Here is a 23,054-nt window from a genome sequence, read left to right on the forward strand (position 1 = left end):
ATGGTTCTGTGGTGAGACAGCTATCTATCTCAGAAATGTAATAATGTGTGCTATATGCAATACAGGCAGTAAGATAGAGCTAAGGAGCATGTCTGTTGAAACAGCTAGTTCAAATCAAATCGTACTGATCGGGTACACATATTTTGCAGAAGTTATCGCAGGTGCAGCGAAAGTCTTATGTTTCAAGCTCCAACAATGCAGTATACAAAAATACCCACCATCCCCCAAAAATATAATAATAATTTCAGAACTAGCAATGTCAGGGTCCAGAACGCACACATACAGTACCAGTCAAAATGTTGGACCCGCCTACTCATTCAAGGGTTTTTCTTTATTTTTACTATTTTCTACATTGTTTAATAATAGTGAAGACATCAAAACTTTGAAATAGCAAATATGGAATCATGTAGTAATCAAAAATGTGTTAAGCAAATCAAAATATATTTTAAATTTGAGAATCTAAGTAGCCACCCTTTGCCTTGATGACAGCTTTGCACACTCTTGGCATTCTCTCAACCAGCTTCACCTGGAATGCTTTCCAAAAGTCTTGAAGGAGTTCCCACATATGCTGAGCACTTGTTGGCTGATTTTTCCTTCTCTCTGCGGTCCAACTCATCCCAAACCATCTCAATTGGGTTGAGGTCGGGTGATTGTGGAGGCCAGGTCATCTGATGCAGCACTCCATCACTCTCCTTCTTGGTGAAATAGCCCTTACACAGCCTGGAGGTGTGTTGGGTCATTGTCCTGTTGAAAAACAAATGATAGTCCCACTAAGCGCAAACCAGATGGGATGGCGTATCGCTGCAGAATGCTGTGGTAGCCATGCTGATTAAGTGTGCCTTGAATTCTAAATAAATCACAGACAGTGTCACCATCAAAGCATCCCCACACAATCACAACTCCTCCATGCTTCACGGTGGGAACCGCACATGCAGAGATCATCCGTTCACTTACTCTGCGTCTCACAAAGCCACAGTGGTTGGAACCAAAAATCTCAAATTTGGACTCATCCGACCAAAGGACAGATTTCCCGGTCTAATGTCCATTGCTCGTGTTTCTTGTCTCAAGCAAGTCTCTTCTTCTTATTGGTGTCCTTTAGTAGTAGTTTATTTGCAGCAATTCGACCATAGAAAAATATATATTTTTATTAAAAAATTAAAACAGTTGACGTTAAGATGTGTCTGTTACTTAAGCATTTATTTAGGCTGCAATATCTGAGGCTGGTAACTCTAATGAACTTATCCTCTGCAGCAGAGGTAACTCTGGGTCTTCCTTTCCTGTGGCGGTCCTCATGAGATTATAGTGCTTGATTGTTTTTGCAACTGCATTTGAAGAAACTTTCAAAGTTCTTGAAATTTTCCGTATTGACTGACCTTCATGTTTTAAAGAAATGATGGTCATTTCTCTTTGCTTATTTGAGCTGTTCTTGCCATAATATGGACTTGGTCTTTTACCAAATAGGGCTATCTTCTGTATACACAACTGATTGTCTCAAACACATTAAGGTGAGAAATTCCACAAATTAACTTTTAACAAGGCACACCAGTTAATTGAAATACATTCCAGGTGACTAACTCATGAAGCTGGTTGAGAGAATGCCAAGAGTGTGCAAAGCTGTCATCAAGACAAAGGGCTGCTACTTTGAAGAATCTCAAATATAGAATATATTTTGATTTGTTTAACACATTTTTGGTTACTACATGATTCCATATGTGTTATTTCATAGTTTGTCTTCACTATTATTCTACAATGTAGAGAAGAGTACAAATAAAACCCTTGAATGAGTAGGTGGGTCCAAACTGTTTACTGATACTGTGTATACACACATACAGTATATTATATATTTATTATACACACATACACAGCTAAAAGTATGTGGACACCCCTTTAAATTAGTGCATTCAGCTATTTCAGCACACAGCCATGCAATCTCCATAGACAAGCATTGGCAGGAGTATGGCCCGTACTGAAGAGCTCAGTGACTTTCAGTCATAGGATGCCACCTTTCCAACAAGCCTGTTCGTCAAATTTCTGCCCTGCTAGATCTGCCTCGGTCAACTGTAAGTGCTGTTATTGTGAAGTGGAAACGTCTAGGAGCAACAACGGCTCAGCCGCGAAGTGGTAGGCCACATAAGCTCCCAGAACGGGACCGCCCAGTGCTGAAGCGCGTAAAAATTGTCTGTCCTCTGTTGCAACGCTCACTACCGAGTTCCAAACTGCCTCTGGAAGCAACATCAGCACAATAACTTTGTCGGGAGCTTCATGAAATGGGTTTCCATGGCCGAGCAGCCGCACAAAAGCCTAAGATCCCCATGCACAATGCCAAGCGTCGGCTGGAGTGATGTAAAGCTTGCCGACATTGGACTTTGGAGCAATGGAAACGCATTCTCTGGAGTGATGAATCATGCTTCGTCATTTGGCAGTCCGACGGACGAATCTAGGTTTGGCGGATGCCAGGAACGTTACCTTCCCCGATGCATAGTGCCAACTGTAAAGTTTGGTGGAGGAGTTAAAATGGTCTGGGGCGGTTTTTCATGGTTCGGGCTTAGTTCCAGTGAAGGGAAATCTTAATGCTACAGCATACAATGACATTCTAGATGATTCTGTGCTTCCAACTTTGTGGTGAAAGTTTGGGGGAGGCCCTTTCCTGTTTCCGCATGACAATGTCCCAGTGCACAAAGCAAGGTCCATACAGAAATGCTTTGTTGAGATCGGTGTGGAAGAACTTGACAGGCCTGCACAGAGCTTTGACCTCAACTCCATTGAACACCTTTGGGATGAATTGGAACGCAGACTGTGAGCCAGGACTAATCGCCCAACATCAGTGCCCCAACCTCACTAATGCTCATGGCTGAACGGAAGCAAGTCCCTGCAGCAATCTTTCAACATCTAGTAGAACTGCCTTCCCAGAAGAGTGGAGGCTGTTATAGCAGCAAAGGGGGGACCAACTCCATATTAATGCCCATGATTTGGCTATTTCAGCCACACCCGTTAGGGCCCATGTGTTGAGAATCAGCGTGGTGGAGATGTTGTTGCCTAACTTCACCACCTAGGGTCAGCCCGCCAGGAAGTACAGGACCCAGTTGCACAGGCCGGGGTTCAGACACTGGGCCCTGAGCTTAGTGATGAACAGCATTCTTACATAGGTATTGCTCTTTTCCAGATGGGATAGGGCAGTGTGATGACATCATCCGTGGATCTGTTGGGGCGGTATGCAAATTGCAGTGCATCAAGGGTGTCGGATAAGGTGGAGGTGATACTGTATGAACCTTAACAACCCTCTCAAAGCACTTCATGAACTACAGAAGCGAGTGCTACAGGTCGATAGTCATTTAGTTCAGTTATCTTCGCTTTCTTGGGTACAGGAACAATAGTGGACATCTTAAAGCAAGTTAAGCAAGTGGGGACAGCAGACTGGGATAGGGAGAGATTTCCCATGTTCGTAAACAATCTAGTCAGCTGGTCTGCACATGCTCTGATTACGCGGCTTGGGGTGCAGTCTGGGCCGGAAGCCTTGTGAGGGTACAGTCCTCGTGAGCAGCGGTGGCCCGCATAGGCGGCTGTGTTTTCCTCGAAGCGGGCAAAGAAGTTGTAGCATGTCTGGGAGCGAGGCGTCGGTGTCCGCGACGTGACTGCCTTTCCCTTTATAGCCTGTGATTGTCTGGAGTCCCTGCCACATACACTGAGTGTACAAAACATTAGGAACACCTTCCTAATATTGAGTTGCACCCTCTTTTTCCCTCAGAACCACCTCAATTCGTCGGGGCATGGACTGCAAGGTGTCGAAAGTGTTCCACAGGGATGCTGGCCCACGTTGAAGCCAGTGCTTCCCACAGTTGTGTCAAGTTGGCTGGAAACTGTTGAGAGTGAAAACCCAGTAGCATTGCAGTTCTTGAGGCACTCAAACCGGTGCGCCTGGCACCTACTACCATACCCCGTTCAAAGGCACTTCAATATTTTCTCTTGCCCATTCACCCTCTGAATCCATGTCTCAAGGCTTAAAAATAATTTTTTAACCTGTCTCCTCCCCTTCATCTACACTGATTGAAGTGGATTTAACAGGTGACATCAATAAGGGATTATAGCGCTTACCTGGTCAGTCTGTCATATATAGAGCAGGTTTTCCTAATGTTTTGTACATCCAGTGTACAGCTCGTGTCTAAAGCTAGCCAATTGGTACCTTTTGCATAGCGCAATCGGTTAGCACATTGTCAAGCAGGCCCTGGTTCAAGTCCAGTCAGTGGCAAGTTCAGGAAGGCACCGGTGTATGCTAAACTAGCACACTGACCCCGTTTACAGCGGCATGCATCAAAAACTTGGGTAGCTAGCTGGTACAACAGACACAGAAGTGAACCCGTTAGTTCTTAACAATTTGGATGAAGTTGCCTGATGACTTCGCCAGAGTTTAAGTGATAACAGAGAGAGTCCTGGTGCAGTACACTATAGATGATTGCCGTATGGGCCACCATAATCACGCCGTTTCTGTTTAATTAAATGTTTAACACCGTTCTGACGTACTGAACGAACCCCAGGCAAATGCAACAGAGCACTGCGCAGTGACATTAATTAACTTATGGTGTGTTAGATACCACCAATATGTTTTTGCTTATTATCATATGGAGGAAGAAATACATAAATAAATGAAGAAATAATATAAATGAATGAAAGTGGGATTCATTATTTAAATAATTATGTATCTATGTGTGCATTCATTCATCCATTTATATGTGCATTTATTTATTTATTTATAATGATGGCAGGTTTGGTCCTCCATAAAAAAAACACATTTCATTAAAAAAAAAAAAATTTTAGCATGGTAATGTATAATGTTATAAAAATAACTGTTGTAATGTAGACAATTATACATTGGTTATTCATATTTTGCTAACACTCGGCAACCCCAGCAAATGCTCTGTGGTAATTGGCTACTGTCACCTCTCATTTTTCGTGACGAATATGTTTTATCCAATCTGATTGGTTTGTGGGACTTGCTTCCACGGCGGGAACTTCTAGCTAGCTAGTCAGGTATGTTTACAGTTAGCTAACAAGCCGTGTATATCAAATTTGTAGCTGCAAAGGTAAATTAACACCATTCAAACATGAATTTCATTGATATTGTAAATAGCTAGTTCGTTTATGCTTGCTGAAAGTTGTGGTAGTTGGAGGCTATACAAGCTAGCAAGGACAGCTAGCTAACTGTTACTTCAAATCACACAGATAAAAGTGAAAGCAGTTAGTTAGTTAGCTTAAGCTTACCTTAATTAAGAAGCAAACAGTCTGTTTCCAGTAGCAAACGTCACATTTTAGCGCTTGATGTTAGTTTTGCTGTGTGAGTTAGGACACATTTCTTGCTAGCTCGATAAGCTACCGTAGCTAGATGCAGATACTTCTATTTCGCAAATAACTAGATCTAGCTAGTTAACTAGTCAGAGCCATATTGTGAGGGGGATGTGACCAATTGATGTGAATGACATTGTCAGTTGCAGCAACATGTAACGTTACTGGCTTCAAGCTCGTTTTGACTTTTTTTCAGATAATATACCAGTTGGACAAGGCAGTCACCATGGCTGCTCCCCCAGTGGAGTACACCATAGGAGGGGTGAAGATACAGTTCCCTTGCAAAGCCTACCCCTCGCAGCTGGCCATGATGAACTCTGTAAGTGTGTAAGCATCACACACTTTTAACCATGGGTGATTTTCAAAAGTCTTTCCTTGATTCCTCGTCCTCTCTCCTTGCCTTCTCCTTAAAAGGTCAGAGGGAAGCAAGGAGACTGGAGGATAAGATCTGAGGAGCGGAAAAACGTTTGAGATTCATCCCATATCCCATAAATACTGTTTAAAGTTAGCCTACTCTGTTATTGAGTGTGTGACTGACTAACCCGTGTTGTTGTGTGTGATTGTTTCCCCAGATAGTGCGAGGGCTGAATCATGGGCAGCACTGTCTATTGGAGAGCCCTACAGGGAGTGGCAAGAGCCTAGCCCTGCTCTGCTCTGCCCTGGCCTGGCAGCAGGCACAATATGGTAAGGGTGCTGTTTAGACAACTTCTTATGAGTTATGATTCTAGGCTTATTTGCATTTTGTTGTCCGGACCTCTGGCAGTCTCTATGGGGGTGCCACAGGGTTCAATTCTCGGGCCGACTTTCTTCTCTGTATACATCAATGATGTCGCCTCGCTGCTAGTGATTCTTTGATCCGCCTCTACGCAGACGACACCATTCTGTATACCTCTGGCCCTTCTTTGGACACTGTGTTAACTAACCTCCAGATGAGCTGCAATGCCATAACTCTCCTTCCGTGGCCTCCAACTGCTCTTAAATCCAAGTAAAACTAAATGCATGCTCTTCAACCGATCGCTGCCCGCACCTGCCCACCCGTCCAGCATCACTACTCTGGACGGTTCTGACTTAGAATATGTGGATAACTACAAATACCTAGGTGTCTGGTTAGACTGTAAACTCTCCTTCCAGACTCACATTAAACATCTCCAATCCAAAATTAAATCTAGAATCGGCTACCTATTTCACAACAAAGCATCCTTCACTCATGCTGCCAAACTTACCCTCGTAAAACTGACCATCCTACCGATCCTCGACTTCGGCGATGTCATTTACAAAGTACTCAACAAATTGAATGCAGTCTATCACAGTGCCATCCGTTTTGTCACCAAAGCCCCATATACTATCAACCACTGCAACCTGTATGCTCTCGTTGGCTGGCCCTCGGTTCATACTCGTCGCCAAACCCACTGGCTCCAGGTCATCTACAAGTCTCTGCTAGGTAAACTCCCCGCCTTATCTCAGCTCACTGGTCACCATAGCAGCACCCACCCATAGCACACGCTCTAGCAGGTATATCGCACTGGTCACCCCCAAAGCCAATTATTCCTTTGGCCGTCTCTCCTTCCAGTTCTCTGCTGCCAATGACTGGAACGAACTGCAAAAAATCTCTGAAGCTGGAGACTCTTACCTCCCTCACTAGCTTTAAGCACCAGCTGTCAGAGCAGCTCACAGATCACTGCACCTGTACATAGCTCATCTGTAAATAGCCCATCCAATCTACCTCATCCCCATACTGTATTTATTTATTTATCTTGCTCCTTTGCACCCCAGTATCTCAACTTGCACATTCATCCTCTGCATATCCTACCATTCCAGTGTATATTTTGCTATATTGTAATTACTTTGCCACCATGGCCTATTTAAATAAAGGTGAAATAAAAAAACAAGCAATGCTTTTATTTTCCATTTCTGGTCTACATAAAGTGTTACTGTGTGTAGTGTATATTCAAGTGTAGCATATTCTGCAGCTGCATACTAGAAATCATAGTCTCTGAGGTTAACTGTGATGATGATTCCAGTATGTATGTCCTGTGTGTGTCCAGGTAAGCTTGAACAGGACGGCAGCAGTCCTACAGAGGGTAAGAAGCAAGCTGTCACAATCCCCTGTCAGTGTGCCTGTCATAGCAAACCCGCCAGTGTCCCAGACAACAGGCCCAAAGCACTAGCCACTGTGGTGGTGGACCTCACAGGCTCACCGGAGGTAGTGGTGGCACAGCGCTCATCTTCACCCACATACCCAGGTAATCTTAGTTGAGAAATGGGAATAGTGAGATTCCTAACCACTTAGCAATCCACTATGTTGGTCAGTGTTAGAGGTCGACCGATTAATCGGAATGGCTGATTTAATTAGGGCCGATTTTCAAGTTTTCATAACAATCGGTAATCGGCATTTTTGGACACCGATTATATTGCACTCCACGAGGAGACTGCATGGCAGGCTGACTACCTGCAAGTGCAGCAAGGAGCCAAGGTAAGTTGCTAGCTAGCATTAAACTTATCGTCTAAAAAACGATCAATCTTAACATAATCACTAGTTAACTACACATGGTTGATGATATTACTAGTTTATCTAGCTTGTCCTGCGTTGCATATAATCGATACGGTGCCTGTTAATTTATCATTGAATCACAGCCTACTTTGCCAAACGGGTGATTTAAGAAGCGCATTCGCGAAAAAAGCACTGTCGTTGCACCAATGTGTACCTAACCATAAACATCAATGCCTTTCTTAAAATCAGTACACAAGTATATATTTTTAAACCTACATATTTATTTAATATTGCCTGCTAACATGAATTTCTTTTAACTGGGGAAATTGTGTCACTTCTCTTGCGTTCAGTGCAAGCAGAGTCAGGGTATATGCAGCAGTTTGGGCCTCCTGGCTCGTTACGAACTGTGTGAAGACCATTTCTTCCTAACAAAGACCGTAATTAATTTTCCAGAATTGTACATAATTATGACATAACATTGAAGGTTGTGCAATGTAACAGCAATATTTAGACTTAGGAATGCCACCTGTTAGATAAAATACGGAATGGTTCCATATTTCACTGAAAGAATAAACGTTTTGTTTTCAAAATGATAGTTTCCGGATTTGACCATATTAATGACCTAAGGCTTGTATTTTTGTATGTTATTATATTATAATCAAGTCTATGATTTGATAGAGCAGTCTGACTGAGCGGTGGTAGGCAGCAGCAGGCTCATAAGCATTCATTCAAACAGCACTTTCCTGCATTTGCCAGCAGCTCTTTGCTGTGCTTCAAGCATTGCACTGTTTATGACTTCAAGCCTATCAACTCCCAGGATTAGGCTGGCAATACTAAAGTACCTATTAGAACATCCAATAGTCAAAGGTATATGAAATACAACTGGTATAGAGAGAAATAGTCCTATAATAACTACAACGTAAAACTTCTTACCTGGGAATATTTGAGACTCATGTTAAAAGGAACCACCAGCTTTCATATGTTCTCATGTTCTGAGCAAGGAACTTAAACATTCGCTTTTTTACATGGTACATATTGCACTTTTACTTTCTTCTCCAACACTTTGTTTTTGCATTATTTAAACCAAATTGAACATGTTTCATTATTTATTTGAGACTAAATAGATTTTATTGATGTATTATATTAAGTTAAAATAAGTGTTCATTCAGTATTGTTGTAATTGTCATTATTACAAATATACCAACGGGGTGCACATTTCTGTTCGAACTCAGCGCGCATACACTGTATTCAACTATAAAAACCGGCCGATTTAATCGGTATCGGCTTTTTGTTGTTGTTGAAAAATCATAATCGGTCGACCTCTAGTCAGTGTGACTGGGGGATGCCCAGCTGGTGAATATTTCCATTCTAACCCAGCACTAATAAAACGTATGATTCAACAAATGCAGGGCTTGGTGATTATTTTATTAGTTGAATACAGTGTATTCGCGCTGAGTTTGAACAGAAATGTGCACCCCGTTAGTATCCCCTCAGGAATGGATTGAGAAAAAAACATCTGTACTGCAGTGTAAGTCACACTCCCAATCCCCTAGCTCAGCTCAGTTTGTACATTTTTCAATTCAATACAAATGTTGATACCTTTGTCTCAGTCTGTTCAGTGCCCCCTCCACCAGAGGAGTACAAGCCCAAGTCTCTAGCCTCTCGTCTGTCTGACAAGATCCAGACCTCCCTCACCTCGGAGGATGATGACTTCCAGCCTGATAGGAAACGCATCCGCACCCCTGCTATGGAGCAGAAGGTAGGACACCTTATAGAATTGTTTATTTTTGTTTATTTTTATGGGTAGCCATATTAACAATACGTTTAACCATTATGATTTGTCCCTGTTTCAAGTTCCAGGGTATACAAAATCTGCATGTCTGCGGATTTTCAGTTCTTTGCTACCTTGAATGCCTAAAGAAATATTTGACATCTCAGGAACTACTTGAAATAGATATAAAAATCTTATAATCTATGTAGTCCTGTGCTGATAATGACACACCCTTAGTGTTTTATGTTTTTTATAGGACAATGATAAAATTCAGTCAATAATAACATAAACCCTTACTCTCTGTTTCCCTCAGGGTCGTAAGAGGAGGTGCTTGGAGCAGGGAGTGGTGTTTATAGATGATGAGCCAGAAGGAGAGAGGCCAGTGCCTGGAGCACAGACCTGGACTGTGGAGCTGAGTACCCAGGCACAGACTATAGACCTGCCCCTTGATAGAAACTGCTGTGTGAGTACATCTACTGTATCTTAACTAAGGATATGTTGCCAGTTGCCTATAAGTGCTGATCTAAATTGATGGCCCTTCCCCCTGAGGCGCACTACTGTGTGAGTACTTCTATTCATAACTAAGGATATGTTGCTTTTTAATGCTGATCTAGGATCATTTCAACTGATGGTAGGGCTGGGAAATATATTCTGTATACCGGTACAGATCCACATACCGATATGGATTTTTACCGTCTACAAAGATATTTTGATTAAGTGCTAAATTTAATGAAAAGTTCTACAAATTGGACTACTTTCACAGGCAGATGTGACCTATTTCTGACATTTCTTGATTTCCTATTTTTTTGTTATTGTGTATTGTTTAACATTTTACTGCGTTGTTAGGAGCTAGTAACATAAACATTTCGCTGCACCCGCTATGACATCTGCTAAACTGTGTACGTGACCAATAAACTTTGATTTGATTTAGTTTGGTTGAGTATAAAACCATCAGAATGTAGAAAGTCCATTCAAATCACTTAGAATTCATTTGTTTCCATCATAGGCTCATGCACTACTCATAAAACATATTTAGAACTGTTTTATTATTCAACAACATAAAATACAGTCACATATCGCCATACTGTAAAAATGAGGAAAATATTGTGTTATGGTAATTATTTTGGCCATATCGCCCAGCCCTAACTGATGGACCTGCCCCCAGAGGCACACTATTGTGTGAGTACATCTATTTTTAACTAAGGATATGTTGCTTTTTAATGCTGATCTAGGATCAGCTCAACTGACTACCACTTTAATGCCAACCGTTAGAATCCATGAAGATAAATATTTCGGTGTTGTACAGCTACACAATTTTGTACTGCTACCCAAGTACTACATTGTGTCCACTGGGTGGCAGCATAGCCTATTTAATTTGTGGCTGTGCTCCATTTGGCATTGTTCTCACATTTCTTGTGTGCCAAGTGAATGTGTCATGTAATATAGGTTGTGTTTAGGCTGCATAAGGCAGGAAGAGGAGGGGGGGGAGAAATGAAGAGGAGGTGGAAGGAGGAGAAAGTTCCCTCCCGCTGTTTATCTTGCGTTCCCCAGCTGATAACTGAACGGCTCCTCTCTGCTGTGAACTGCTGACTGAAGTCATGAATGGGGCTCTTTGATGGGCTAGAGCTCCACTTTTAATTAAGAGGGTTTGCCTCGCTGCTGATCTGTGAAAGCCAGGGATAAATATTGAATGGGGTTCACCTGCTGGTTACTGAGCCCTGGGACCTAAAGGGATAAACGCATGCTTTCTGAGGAGGGAGGGCTGGGTGGCCATTCGGCGGGCCCCACAACCTCTCACCTGTGCCGGTTGCAGACCAGGGTGCATCCCAAATGGGGCCCTATTCCATACATAGTCCACTACTTTTGACTAGAGCCCAATGGGCCCTGTTCAAAAGTAATGCACTATATAGGGAATAGCGTGCCATTTGGGATTCACCCCAGAGCAGAGGGGTGATGGCTAGTTTGTGTCATGTCTCCTAAGGTATTTGACCAGGATGGCACTGCAGTCATCTTTTTGAGATTTAGCCAGCCCACCCCCTGTGTGTGTGTTTTTCTGTGCACCCCACCTCCCACTGGAATGCATTCCAAACCTTGAAGACTGAGAAGCAAATTGGCATCCAGCGAGCGGCGCCAGAGAGCCAGCCTGTCCCCACCACCATCACCTGGCCCCCCGGAGTGTGAGATTCCTGTCTCTCAGGTGTCAGCTGTGTAATGCTGAAACTCAAAGGCACACGGCTGGAATCAGCTAGGTCTACGTGGCCAAAAGTATACTGAGTGACTGAGAACCACACCACCACCACATCCAGGGCATGGTTTTGACTGTCGCTGCCCTGACAGTAAGGATGACGCTAGTACTGTTTGAAACATACCAAGGGATATCTTTGAGGGGTTTTCTTATGAACACTGTAGGGAGAAGCCACAAGCAAGGCAATAGGGTGCCATTTGGGAGGTAGCTTCTGTGAGTTAAGGGGATAAAGAACCCTGAGCTGACATGATGAATAAACAGAGGGGCCCCTAGGGTCCCCTAGTAGGATCAGGTTACAGCAGGGCCAGATCATTGGAACAGACTAGTCGGCTTTGCGGCTCCGCTACTCGCCTGGGCAACAGAGCCTGATCACCTTACCTGCTGCTGCTGCCACGTTAAATAGGCCCCTCCGCATGTCCCTCCTCCTACGGCGAGATCATGGCAAATAATTACTTATTCATCGACAGGTGGGAGGATGGGGGGAGGGGGTCACTGCTGAAAAGAGACCCTTGTCAAGAGGCAGCAGCAGGAAACTGCTGACAAGGGTATCCCTTTACATGCCTGTCCCCTTCCGAGGCGCAGACCGACACGGTTTGGGGCTTCACTGGGCTCATAGGAGCGAGCAGACACCCCCCTGGAATGGAATGTAGATAACTAACTGACGGGGCCTGATGGTGTTGGCTGCCCTCTGCAACAGACACACAGCGGCTCATTCATTCAACACTGGACAATTCCACCCACCGCCGCTGCCTGTTGCTCCATGTGTGATGCTGAGAGTGAGAGTGAATACCTGTTCAATCAAGGGAAAAGTGGCTGAGCTCAGTTAGGGTCCCCTAACACACATTGTAATATTGAATGGTTTGGAGCGTTAAGGAGGGTTACCTGAACCGCCTGGCCCCTCTAGATCAGCTAGCTTGATCTGCTGGCAGAGAGGTGTAACACACACCCTGAGCTTTCCTTTATACGGTGAGGGATATAAACCGGTTGGTGCCAGATTGTAAAAGATGGAAGAGAGTGAGGGATTTCTTATTATTTTAAAAGCAGGACTTATGCAGTTACTAATCTTAAGGTTTATGTTAGTGTTATTGAAAGGGTTGAAGTGTCCCACTTAAAAGAGCTCACCACCTGACTGGTATTGGTTTCAGCAGCGCTGTCGGCTACGCTTCACCTGTCTGTCAAGAGAAAGGAACACCACACATCCACTGTGTTTACTGACAGCCAATTAAAAAGCAGCTACACTTTCACATCCCCAACAATGGCCACCTATCAGCTTTCAGTAGTCAGAATGTCATCTAACCATGGCTGACAGGCAGTATTATGTGGATACACATTCTTGCTATACTTTCCTATATGTTAACTACTAGAACATATAGAGTTCACCAATTGTCTGGTATTGGTCATTACCTTTTTTATAGTTAGCAATGTAAAATTGAAGAGAACTCTCTTGATATCTTGTTCTTTTATCTTCTTTCTTCCCCCATCTCTTCCTCCATGTGTCCACCAGTCCCCCGTGGTGTCCTGCTCTCTCTGTCCCTGTGCCTCGTCCAAAGGCGGCCAGAATGGAGCCGCGGGGAAGTCTTCAAAGGAGAAGGACAAAGAGGGCAAGGAGAAGGACAAAGAGGGCAAGAAGAAACAAGTCCCCAAGATCTTCTTTGGCACGCGCACTCACAAACAGATCACTCAGATCGCCCACGAGATGAAGCGTACGCTCTACTCCTCTGCCCCCATGACCATCCTGTCCAGTAGGGACCACACCTGTGTTCACCCAGAGGTGGTGCCTCATTCCAACCGCAATGAACGCTGCAAGGAACTGCTGGAAGCCAAGAATGTGAGTAGAGTATAGACACACAGCACATACAGACCTACACATACATAGACCAAATACACACACAGGGTTGCAAAGGGAGGGTATATTTCTAGAAACCTTTCTAAGTTTACCAGTAAACTTCTAGAAAATTGGTATCTTTCAAGGATTTTATGTAATCTATCACAAGACATCTGGGGGTCCTTTTTGGTGCTTCAGATTTGTAGAGGTGTCTGTAATTATCTCTGGCCCTCTGTGTGTCCTTATCACATATTAAACATTAGAAATAATTAAATAGGATTTTCAAATACAAAATAGAATGACAAATCTGTAAAACATTTTCCTACATATAAACCATCAACGTAGTGAATATCATTGGTGTTTCATATGAGGGTTTTAGCATGATATCCTTTATATATTTTTTTTACACACTTATGTATTTGACTATGTCAGTATGTATTTGTTAATATTTCGCCATCAAACTGGTGGCAGTTGTGAAAATAGACAATAGTTGGAAAAGTTGCAGAGTTAATTGAAAATTAATGCCATTGTTGATGCTTTTTAAATTAATTAGGCTATTTTCTCTTAGACCAGACCATACGGTTCATCTGCCAGAAACTCATGGACAACATAGACACAGATATAAAAAATGAATACTATGTATGAATACATTTTTTTAAGTGAATCAAGTGATTTAAGATTTACTGAAGATTCCGGTAATTTTGGTAAACTACAGTTAGCTTTGTAACCCTATACACACTTTTTTTTGTTAATCAAACCTGGAATTTTAACTGACGACTGTTCAATTGCTGGCCCGCTTCCCTAACCGCTGGCTCACCTACCACCATTCTTTGTATTAACATGGTGTCCTACTTGGTGTCACCAATAGGGTCTTGTTGTGTAGAGCCGAGGTCAAGGCCTCTTGGCCTGCTCCACCCTATGGCTTCGACCAGCTCAGCTCCTAGATAGGCTACATTAGTGTTGCCCTGTTACCTCTCAATGGAGGTGGTTGGGCCTGAATTGGATTCTTTTGATGGAGATTTACCCCAATCCAAATGTGAAAACCAACTCCTCCTCAGAAATGGAAACACACACACCTCCAATCCTGAGTTTGAGTGGTGTTTCTAATCCCTGTGACAGACACTTAAAGGGAGTGAATTCGAGCCGCCTCTGAGCTCTAGAAAGAAAGGCTTCGTAACCAACCCCACAGTTAAAGGACAGGAAGACAACCCCCGTCACCGTCGCCACGGGTGGCAATTACATAATATCCTCAATCGGTCAGACAGTCTCTCTAGCAGGACGATGTGTGAGGAGGCTTCAGACAGGTTTATAGTCAGTGTTACGGTCCTAACTCCTGTTCTCCTCAAGGTGAGGTGGCTAGTGTAATGAGCACCTATTACTCACACACACACACACACACACACACACAAATGTGAGACTGATCGTAAAATAAGACCCTATTGTGCTGTCACCAGAGGTGTCTACCTGTCCTGTCTGCCTCAGTCTACAGTCGACACGGTGACAGTGTCACATCCTGATCTTTTACAGAGAATGGGTGTCCCCGCGACAACCCCAGAGGATAGAATGACCACAGCTCCATTGCACTCATCCTACTTCTACCAGCCCTGTTTATCCCTCCACCCCCTCCACTCTCCAGTCCCCTAGGCCCTGTCTAAAGCCAGTCTTTTGTTACAACACTATACACCCCACCTTCTGGCTTTGACTGAGCTCAATTGGGTTAAGACTCCTCTGTTGTGCTTTCTCTTTTTGTGGAGTCATGAAGTCAAATCACACCCCTAAGCTGCCATTGCCCCAATATAAGAATTACATGAGTGGACGCTAATCCTTCGCCACACACACGCACAAACACACACACACACTGAACCGTTTGAAACAAAACTGTTTTAAGTGCCGAAGTTTATCCTTGATGTCTGGCAGAAAGTGAGGGCTCACCCACCCCTTTGATAGCTGCTTTTCCATGCCTTTGGCGGTAACGGAGTATAGTCATCACGTGTGTGTGTGTCACTGGGGAGCTGGCTGGTTGTGGCATCTCTGATGGCCAGGTAATGGGCCTTCGGACATATACTCAATATAGGCTGAGACCAACATCAACTCTTCTGGCATTACCAATATCTCAGGGAAGTTGTTACAATATTGTTTGGGCCGGGGGTAAATTCCAACCAACAGACTCATGTACTATGTGTGTAAACCATGATGAAGGTCTATTGACCAACGTGTCGGTTCTGAGAGGTCCTCAAGGTCACCAGTGTGCTGAAGTAAATATGTGTGTATTGTCAAGGATGAAAACAACCCCTCCTCCTCTCTCTTTTTCCTACCACACTCAGGGCGTGTCGTGCCGCTTCAAAAACGGCGTGCACAAGATGCAGGACCAGAACACTCTGCAGTGGGTCCATGGTCTCCACCAGGCCTGGGACATAGAGGACCTGGTTCGGCTAGGGGGCCGGCTGAGGGCCTGCTCCTACTACGCTGCCAGGGACCTCATGCAGGAAGCCTGTATCGTCTTCTGTCCCTACAACTACCTATTGGACCCCCTCATCAGGGAGAGCGTGAGTCTGGGGCTGGGGTGAGGAGGATGGAGGGTGGGACGAGGGATGGAGGGAATTCTTGTTGGAGTAAGAGGAGTGAGGGATGAGGATGTAGGCCAGAAGAAAGGTGGTTTCACACATTAAAGTATAGATGTGTTCTCCTTTACTTTTAGCTGAACATATTCCTTGACCACCACCTGGTCAAACCCACTGCATGTCTACTGGAGGAGAAAAGGAGTGAGGGGAGGCTATCTGTCTCTGTATGTCATATTTTCCCCTCTCCTCCTCCTCCCCTTCCCCTCCCCTTCCCCTCGCCTCCCCTGCAGATGCAGATCAACCTGAAGGGTCAGATCGTGGTTCTGGATGAGGCCCACAACATAGAGGACTGTGCCAGGGAGAGTGCCAGCTACACCCTGAACAAACCCCAGCTGCTGTCTGCCAGGGAGGAGCTGGACGGCATGGTGACCCATAACATCAGACGCTCCAACCACGAACCCCTACGTGCCTTCTGCTGCTCCCTGCTCAAGTAAATAGACCCTAACCTCCTGGAGTTAGTTAGACCCTAACCCCTCTAGGTAGACCCTAACCCCTCTGGGTCTTCTGCTGCTCCCTGCTCAAGTAAATAGACCCTAACCTCCTGGAGTTAGTTAGACCCTAACCCCTCTAGGTAGACCCTAAACCCTCTGGGCCTTCTGCTGCAGCCTGCTCAAGTAAATAGACCCTAACCTCCTGGAGTTAGTTAGACCCTAACCCCTCTAGGTAGACCCTAACCCCTCTGGGTCTTCTGCTGCAGCCTGCTCAAGTAAATAGACCCTAACCTCCTGGAGTTAGTTAGACCCTAACCCCTCTGGGTCTTCTGCTGCAGCCTGCTCAAGTAAATAGACCCTAACCTCCTGGAGTTAGTTAGACCCTAACCCCTCTAGGTAGACCCTAACCCCTCTGGGTCTTCTGCTGCTCCCTGCTCAAGTAAGACCTCCCTCTCATCACCACCTCCCCTACTGAAACTACAGCAGTGTTTCTCTACCTGTCTATTCCTGGTGCATGTTTTTCTTTCTAGGCCAGCACAAGCACAACTGGTCTACTAATCAATCCGTCTTGGTTAAACATTTATTTAAATGTAATCAATACTTCTAAAGAATATATTCACTAGACTTCCCTCAATATCAAACAGTAGTTCTAAGATGGCCGCCTCTCACACTCACTCTCTCTCTCTCTCGCTGTCTGTCTCTTCCTCCTGTGGTGTAGCTGGATGCAGGAGAGCTGCAGTGTTCTGGCTGAAAGGGAGTATGAGATGTCTTGTAAGGTGTGGAACGGCAAGGAGGTTCTGGGACTCTTCCACACCATGGGCATCACTGCTGACACTTTTGCCATGCTGCAGGTCAGATAATGTTGTTGACCACCTAGGTCTCCTCTCACCTGTCTCAGTCCCTGTCTTTTGATCTCTCTCACTTTCACCCCCTTTTTCTTTTTTGTTGCAAGGTTTGTGTGTTTAGAAAGGAGGTCTACAGCATCTCTCTTTTCTCTCTCCCTCCTTCATCTCTCCCCCGGTATAGAAACACCTGGCAGCGGTGTTGGAGAAGGAGGAGCGAGTTGGGCTGGTGAACGGGAGAGAGGACACAGTGGAAGTCCCCACCATCAGCTCAGCCAGCTCCTCTGTCCTCAAGAGTCTCTTCATGGTGCTGGACTTCCTCTACAGGGACAAGAGCAGGTCAGAGGCAGTCTGTGAACAAGTCTTTAACAATCATTCAATATTTGTATTGTCCTAATTGGAAAATGTGTATTGTAGTCAGTGTGGAAAAACAAGAGCAACACAACAACATACTACAAAATACATTATACAAACACTTTTCCATCACTGACGAACACTTCTGTCCTGGTCATGTTCCCGTGGTCAGGTTTGCAGAGGACTACCGTGTGGCGCTGCAGCAGTCCTACACCTGGACCACTGCTCCAGACGTGCCAGATGTTCAGGGCTTCTTCGCCAGGCCCAACCGCCGACGCCACAGTGCCAAGACCAAGACCCTCGTACACACACTCAGTTTCTGGTGCCTCAACCCTGCCGTGGTGAGTAGCAGGGAAGATGTACTGTATACCGTTTATTTGGGGGGGAAAGTACCTGTTATGCAAAAGTAGCGTATTATTATATTACTTTGAGCGCTGCACGTCCTAAGGGGTGTGGTCTTTGTATGTGTGTGTGTGGTTGTGCGTGCACATGGCAGGCGTTCTCAGACCTTTCGGACAGTGTTCACAGCATCGTCCTGACCTCAGGCACATTGTCTCCTATGGGATCCTTCTCTTCAGAGCTGGGGGTCAAATTCTCCATCCAGCTGGAGGCCAGCCACGTCATCAGCAAGTCACAGGTCAGTAGAAACCTCTGCCTTCATTTCAGCCTCTCCACTGATGTTATGGGTGGTGATTTTATCATAGTATCCAGGAACAATCTGATTGATGGTTAACTATGCTCAGAAAGGAACTGGACTATGTAGCCAAGCAAAAAAAGGCCAAACGAATAAGATTTGACTGGGTCTTGTCCTTCATGAATTTTATCCTGACAGAAGGACATCCTTACCCCCCCTCAATGTATAATCAGTCAAATCCTGCATGCTTGTTAGTTGGTATACCCCTGCTCAGTGTGTTCAGTCAGTGTCTGACTTGTCCCTGTCTTTCCGCCAGGTGTGGGTGGGTACGCTGGGCACTGGCCCCCAGGGGAGGAAGCTGTGTGCCACCTTCCAGCACGCTGAGACCTATGCCTTCCAGGATGAGGTGGGAGCCTTGCTGCTCAGGGTCTGCCAGGCCGTTGGAAGGGGAGTGCTCTGCTTTTTGCCCTCCTACAAGGTAAGATCAGTCTTTTTTCTAAAGCTAGTTTGAGGATGTTTGAAACATTTCCAATTGATTTTTGTTTTCCGTATGCAAAATGTTTTGCTTAAGAACCACTGATGTGATCCTTCACTCACCACTCTTTCTCTTGTTTAAAAACGTCTATCTCCTACCGTTTACCACCAGGAGGGGCTAGAGACCACATATTGGGTTTGAATGTTTTAATGTACTCTTATGATGTCCTTGCTGTGTATATGCAAATTTGGCACAACTGGTATGAGAAGGAAGTTGAGTTCATAAGTAGAGACATTTTGTTTGATTTCAACAGAAAGATACATAAGATGTTGCCGACAGACATGGCTCTGCTTCTGATATCACATTTACAAAAGTATTCAGACCCTTTACTCAGTACTTTGTTGAAGCAACTTTGGCAGCAATTACAGCCTTGAGTCTTCATGGGTATGACGCTACAAGCTTGGCACACCTGTAATTGGGGAGTTTCTCCCATTCTTCTCTGCAGATCCTCTCAAGCTCTGTCAGGTTGGATGGGAAGTGTCGCAGCACAGCTATTTTCAGGTCTCTCCAGAGATGTTCGATCGGGTTCAAGTCCGGGCTCTGGCTGGGCCACTCAAGGATATTCAGAGACTTGTCCTGAAGCCTCTTCTGCATTGTCTTGGCTGTGTGCTTAGGGTCGTTGTCCTGTTGGAATGTGAACCTTCGCCCCAGTCTGAGGTCCTGAGAGCTCTGGAGCAGGTTTTCATCTTTTCAGCAGGTTTCTTTCTCTAGACTCCCGAGGGCTCCCGAGTGGCGCAGCAGTCTAAGGCACTGCATCTCAGTGCAAGAGGCGTCACTACAGTCCCTGGTTCGTATCCAGGCTGTATCACATGGGAGTCCCATAGGGTTGCGCACAATTGGCCCAGCGTTGTCTGGGTTTCACCGGGGTTGGCCGTCATTGTAAATAAGAATTTGTTCTTAACTGACTTGCCTAGTAAAATAAAAAATAAAAATAGACAGGTGTGTGCCTTTCCAAATCATGTCCAATTAATTGAATTTACCACAGGTGGACTCTAATAAAGTTGTAGAAACATCTCAAGATTGATCAATGGAAACAGGATGTGCCTGATCTCAATTTCGAGTCTCATAGCAAAGGGTCTGAATACTTATGTAATTAAGTTATTTCTGTTTTTGATTTTTTATACTTTTGCAAAAATGTCTAAACCTGTTTTCGCTTTGTCATTATGGGGTATTGTGTGTAGATTGAGGATTTTTTTTCTTCTATGAAATCCATTTTAGAATAAGGCTGTAACGTAACAAAATGTTAGTCAAGGGTTCTGAATACTTTCTGAAGGCACTGTACACTTTTAATAATGTTTACATACTGTTTTACTCATGTTATATGTATATACTGTATTCTGCTGTATTTTAGTCAATGCCACTCCGACATTGCTCGTCCTAATATTTATATATTTCTTAATTCCATTGAGATTTGTGTGAATTGTTAAATACTACTGCACTGTTGGAGCTAGGAACACAAGCATTGTGCTACACCCACAATATCATCTGATAAATATGTGTATGTGACCAATAAAATTAGATTTGAGTGACAAAGGAATAGGTCCTAAGAGTCCATATATGGTGAGCAGCTGTAATGTAGAGTTAATGGGAATCTCTTAAATAGCGGTAAGCTAACAAACACCTTACATAAAACCCTGTATCCCCTTTCAGTTAACCAGACACTTCTAAGGGCCCATTGATAAATACTTGGTCCTCCTTTGTTTGTTATGCTTTCCTCCATCAATAATAGATTTCCATTCAGGCTCTGTCACCAGTCCACTTAGGGACCAGCTGGCTCACTCGTGTCACTGTTGGCGTGTTGGTGCTCACACGTGCACACATACGAGAGTGTTACATGTGAAGGTTTGTTAGTGTTTTTGCATAGCGCTGTATACCTTTGTGTGGCCACTTGTGTGCCTGTTTGGTGTCTTACATTGCACTCATTCTTTATGCTTATATACAATAGGTCTATGGTTTGTATTTGACCCTTTGATGTTGTCAAAGCTCCAGGTTTTCCTCTAGCTGACTATCCAATTGAGACTATATCAATGATATCAGAATATGAAAGGAAAGCTGACAGTCTCCTCTTAGGATCCAGTTTTGTCTCCTTCTCCTCTCATTTCCCCCCAGCCATGACGCCAGGCTGGCAGAGACAGCCACAGAACAACTCTGGGTGGATATTGTGTATTATTGATGGCTAGTGTAGGAGCTCTATGCCCTCTGTGCATTAATATTTAATGTGCAGACATTCGGAGCTTAAAGATGAAGAGATGAGGGGCTACTTGGGGTATTAATTGGAGATTCTGAGGCCCTCTGGAGCCGGTGGGTCGTGTGTATGTGAGACAGAGGATGGGTCATCTCCAGGCTCACCTCTTGTCTGGGTGATGCCTATCGGGGAGGCTGCAGTACTGAGAGACAGAGGCCACATTCACACAGTACTAAGATCACACAAAGGCCGCAGAGGCGTCCTCCTTCCCTCTCGGCTCTGTCTGTCGCCCTCTGACAGATGCAGACACACTGAATGTGCATACGCACACAGAACATACATTACAACTCAAGAACACCCAGTTAAAGGTACTCTCTCTCACGCTTGCAGGCACACGTGTGTGTGTGTGGGCATGCACACACTCTCATGCAGACATTACACACTCAGACATCTCCCAGAGCCCTCCTGGAGCTGTGGTTTGTAGCACTTGAGCCTCAACAGCCCCCCAGTTAATGCCCATTAAAACCACGGTACCCCTCTGCCCGCGCCTCGCCGTCTGGACGCACCGCTAGAGGAAAGGGCCAAAACACACCATTGGGGGTTGGGAAGAGGGGGGTGGAGAGGTGGGTTTATTAAAAAGTGGGATTGGCAGAGGTGAAAAGATTGCAGGGAAACGCAAGATGCTTTTAAAGCAGATTGAGATAAGGGCCATTAGGGGTGATGTCGCCTAGCTGTCTGTGTGAAGACGCAGCCGCGCTGGCGCCTGAAGGGGGCTGAGGATGAGACTGGGGGCATGCTCACACACTCACACACACACACGTCCGCCCTGCTGTCTCCCAGCCACACGTCGAGATTCAGCGTTAAGGTGTGCGGTCATCTCTACAGTGTGTGTCTGTGTTTGTGGGTCACCTTGCTCAGACAGGCACATATCAGTCTTTAATGTTCCAGCTGAGATGACGTTTTATATGGCCTTTTAGAGTGGAAACTTGAGGTGCGCTGCTGTTGAAGGCTAAATGTTTCACTAAGCTACAGCGTTGAGGAGGCAAAGCATTAAAGGGGAATTCCACTCAAACAATATTTTGAGTGGAAAATTAGTTTTGTTAGTCCACTGTTGATAAAGTCCCAAAATGTTTTGCATGTCAGTGGTCACGTTTTCAAGATATTGGACTTTCAAGAAGCAGTGTCACCGTCCACATCATCATGATAATGCGTTTTGCAGTGGAGTTACCCTTTAGACCCCTGTCTGTGCTTACTAACAGCTAACCCTTCTGGAGAGATTGACACCAAGGAAATCTTCAATGCTTAACTTGACAGCCCAAACTTCACTCTCGAAGTGTGGACACCAGGGGAGGGGTTGGGGTGGCAGTGGCAGGTGGCGTGGAAGCCACTTGGTTGGCACCACTCTTGGCGTGATGGTTGCTGTCATATTTAAACGGCTGAATAATTCAAGGCTGCAACATGTCTCCCGTTAATGTTTAATTAATACTACCGTCGCCCAAGACCACCTCCATTATTTATCAGGCGCTAGGAGAACAGTGACGTGTCGCAACACAGCCCACCGACACTGGGGGGAGCGAAGACGTGCAAAAGAGAGAGGAAGTGTACACTTCAATGCCTAAGAGTGGCACTCGACCCTCCAGACCAGACAAAGCAGAGATCCGGCCCACTCTGCCATGTTGTTTATGACTAGAAGCTGAGCGACTCGCTCACACACATACACCATACCCAGAAATCACCAGGAATTATTCACTATTTGTTGTGCCTGTTTGTTACTCTAAGACTG

At 44.9% G+C, this 23,054-nt stretch overlaps 1 protein-coding gene across 4 annotated transcripts in view; it reads left to right on the forward strand.

The window, feature by feature from the left end:
• Positions 1-4,948: 4,948 nt before the first annotated feature.
• Positions 4,949-23,054, forward strand: part of LOC115163321 (BRCA1 interacting helicase 1) — a 36,992-nt gene continuing 18,886 nt past the window's right edge. For 3 of the 4 annotated variants that reach the window (XM_029715106.1, XM_029715108.1, XM_029715109.1), the window contains exons 1-14: positions 4,990-5,078; positions 5,534-5,656; positions 5,910-6,021; positions 7,383-7,580; positions 9,439-9,587; positions 9,913-10,062; positions 13,349-13,672; positions 15,994-16,215; positions 16,521-16,720; positions 17,440-17,572; positions 17,748-17,902; positions 18,090-18,258; positions 18,414-18,554; positions 18,868-19,029. In XM_029715106.1, coding sequence (XP_029570966.1) covers positions 5,564-5,656; positions 5,910-6,021; positions 7,383-7,580; positions 9,439-9,587; positions 9,913-10,062; positions 13,349-13,672; positions 15,994-16,215; positions 16,521-16,720; positions 17,440-17,572; positions 17,748-17,902; positions 18,090-18,258; positions 18,414-18,554; positions 18,868-19,029 — 2,208 coding nt within the window. In that variant the 5' untranslated portion in view covers positions 4,990-5,078; positions 5,534-5,563. Of the gene's footprint in view, positions 5,079-5,533; positions 5,657-5,909; positions 6,022-7,382; positions 7,581-9,438; positions 9,588-9,912; positions 10,063-13,348; positions 13,673-15,993; positions 16,216-16,520; positions 16,721-17,439; positions 17,573-17,747; positions 17,903-18,089; positions 18,259-18,413; positions 18,555-18,867; positions 19,030-23,054 lie in introns of all 4 variants that reach the window. The other variant, XM_029715107.1, reaches the window with a different exon arrangement.

The sequence above is a fragment of the Salmo trutta genome, chromosome 26, assembly GCF_901001165.1.
Source record: "Salmo trutta chromosome 26, fSalTru1.1, whole genome shotgun sequence".
In the NCBI taxonomy this organism is placed as follows: domain Eukaryota; kingdom Metazoa; phylum Chordata; class Actinopteri; order Salmoniformes; family Salmonidae; genus Salmo; species Salmo trutta.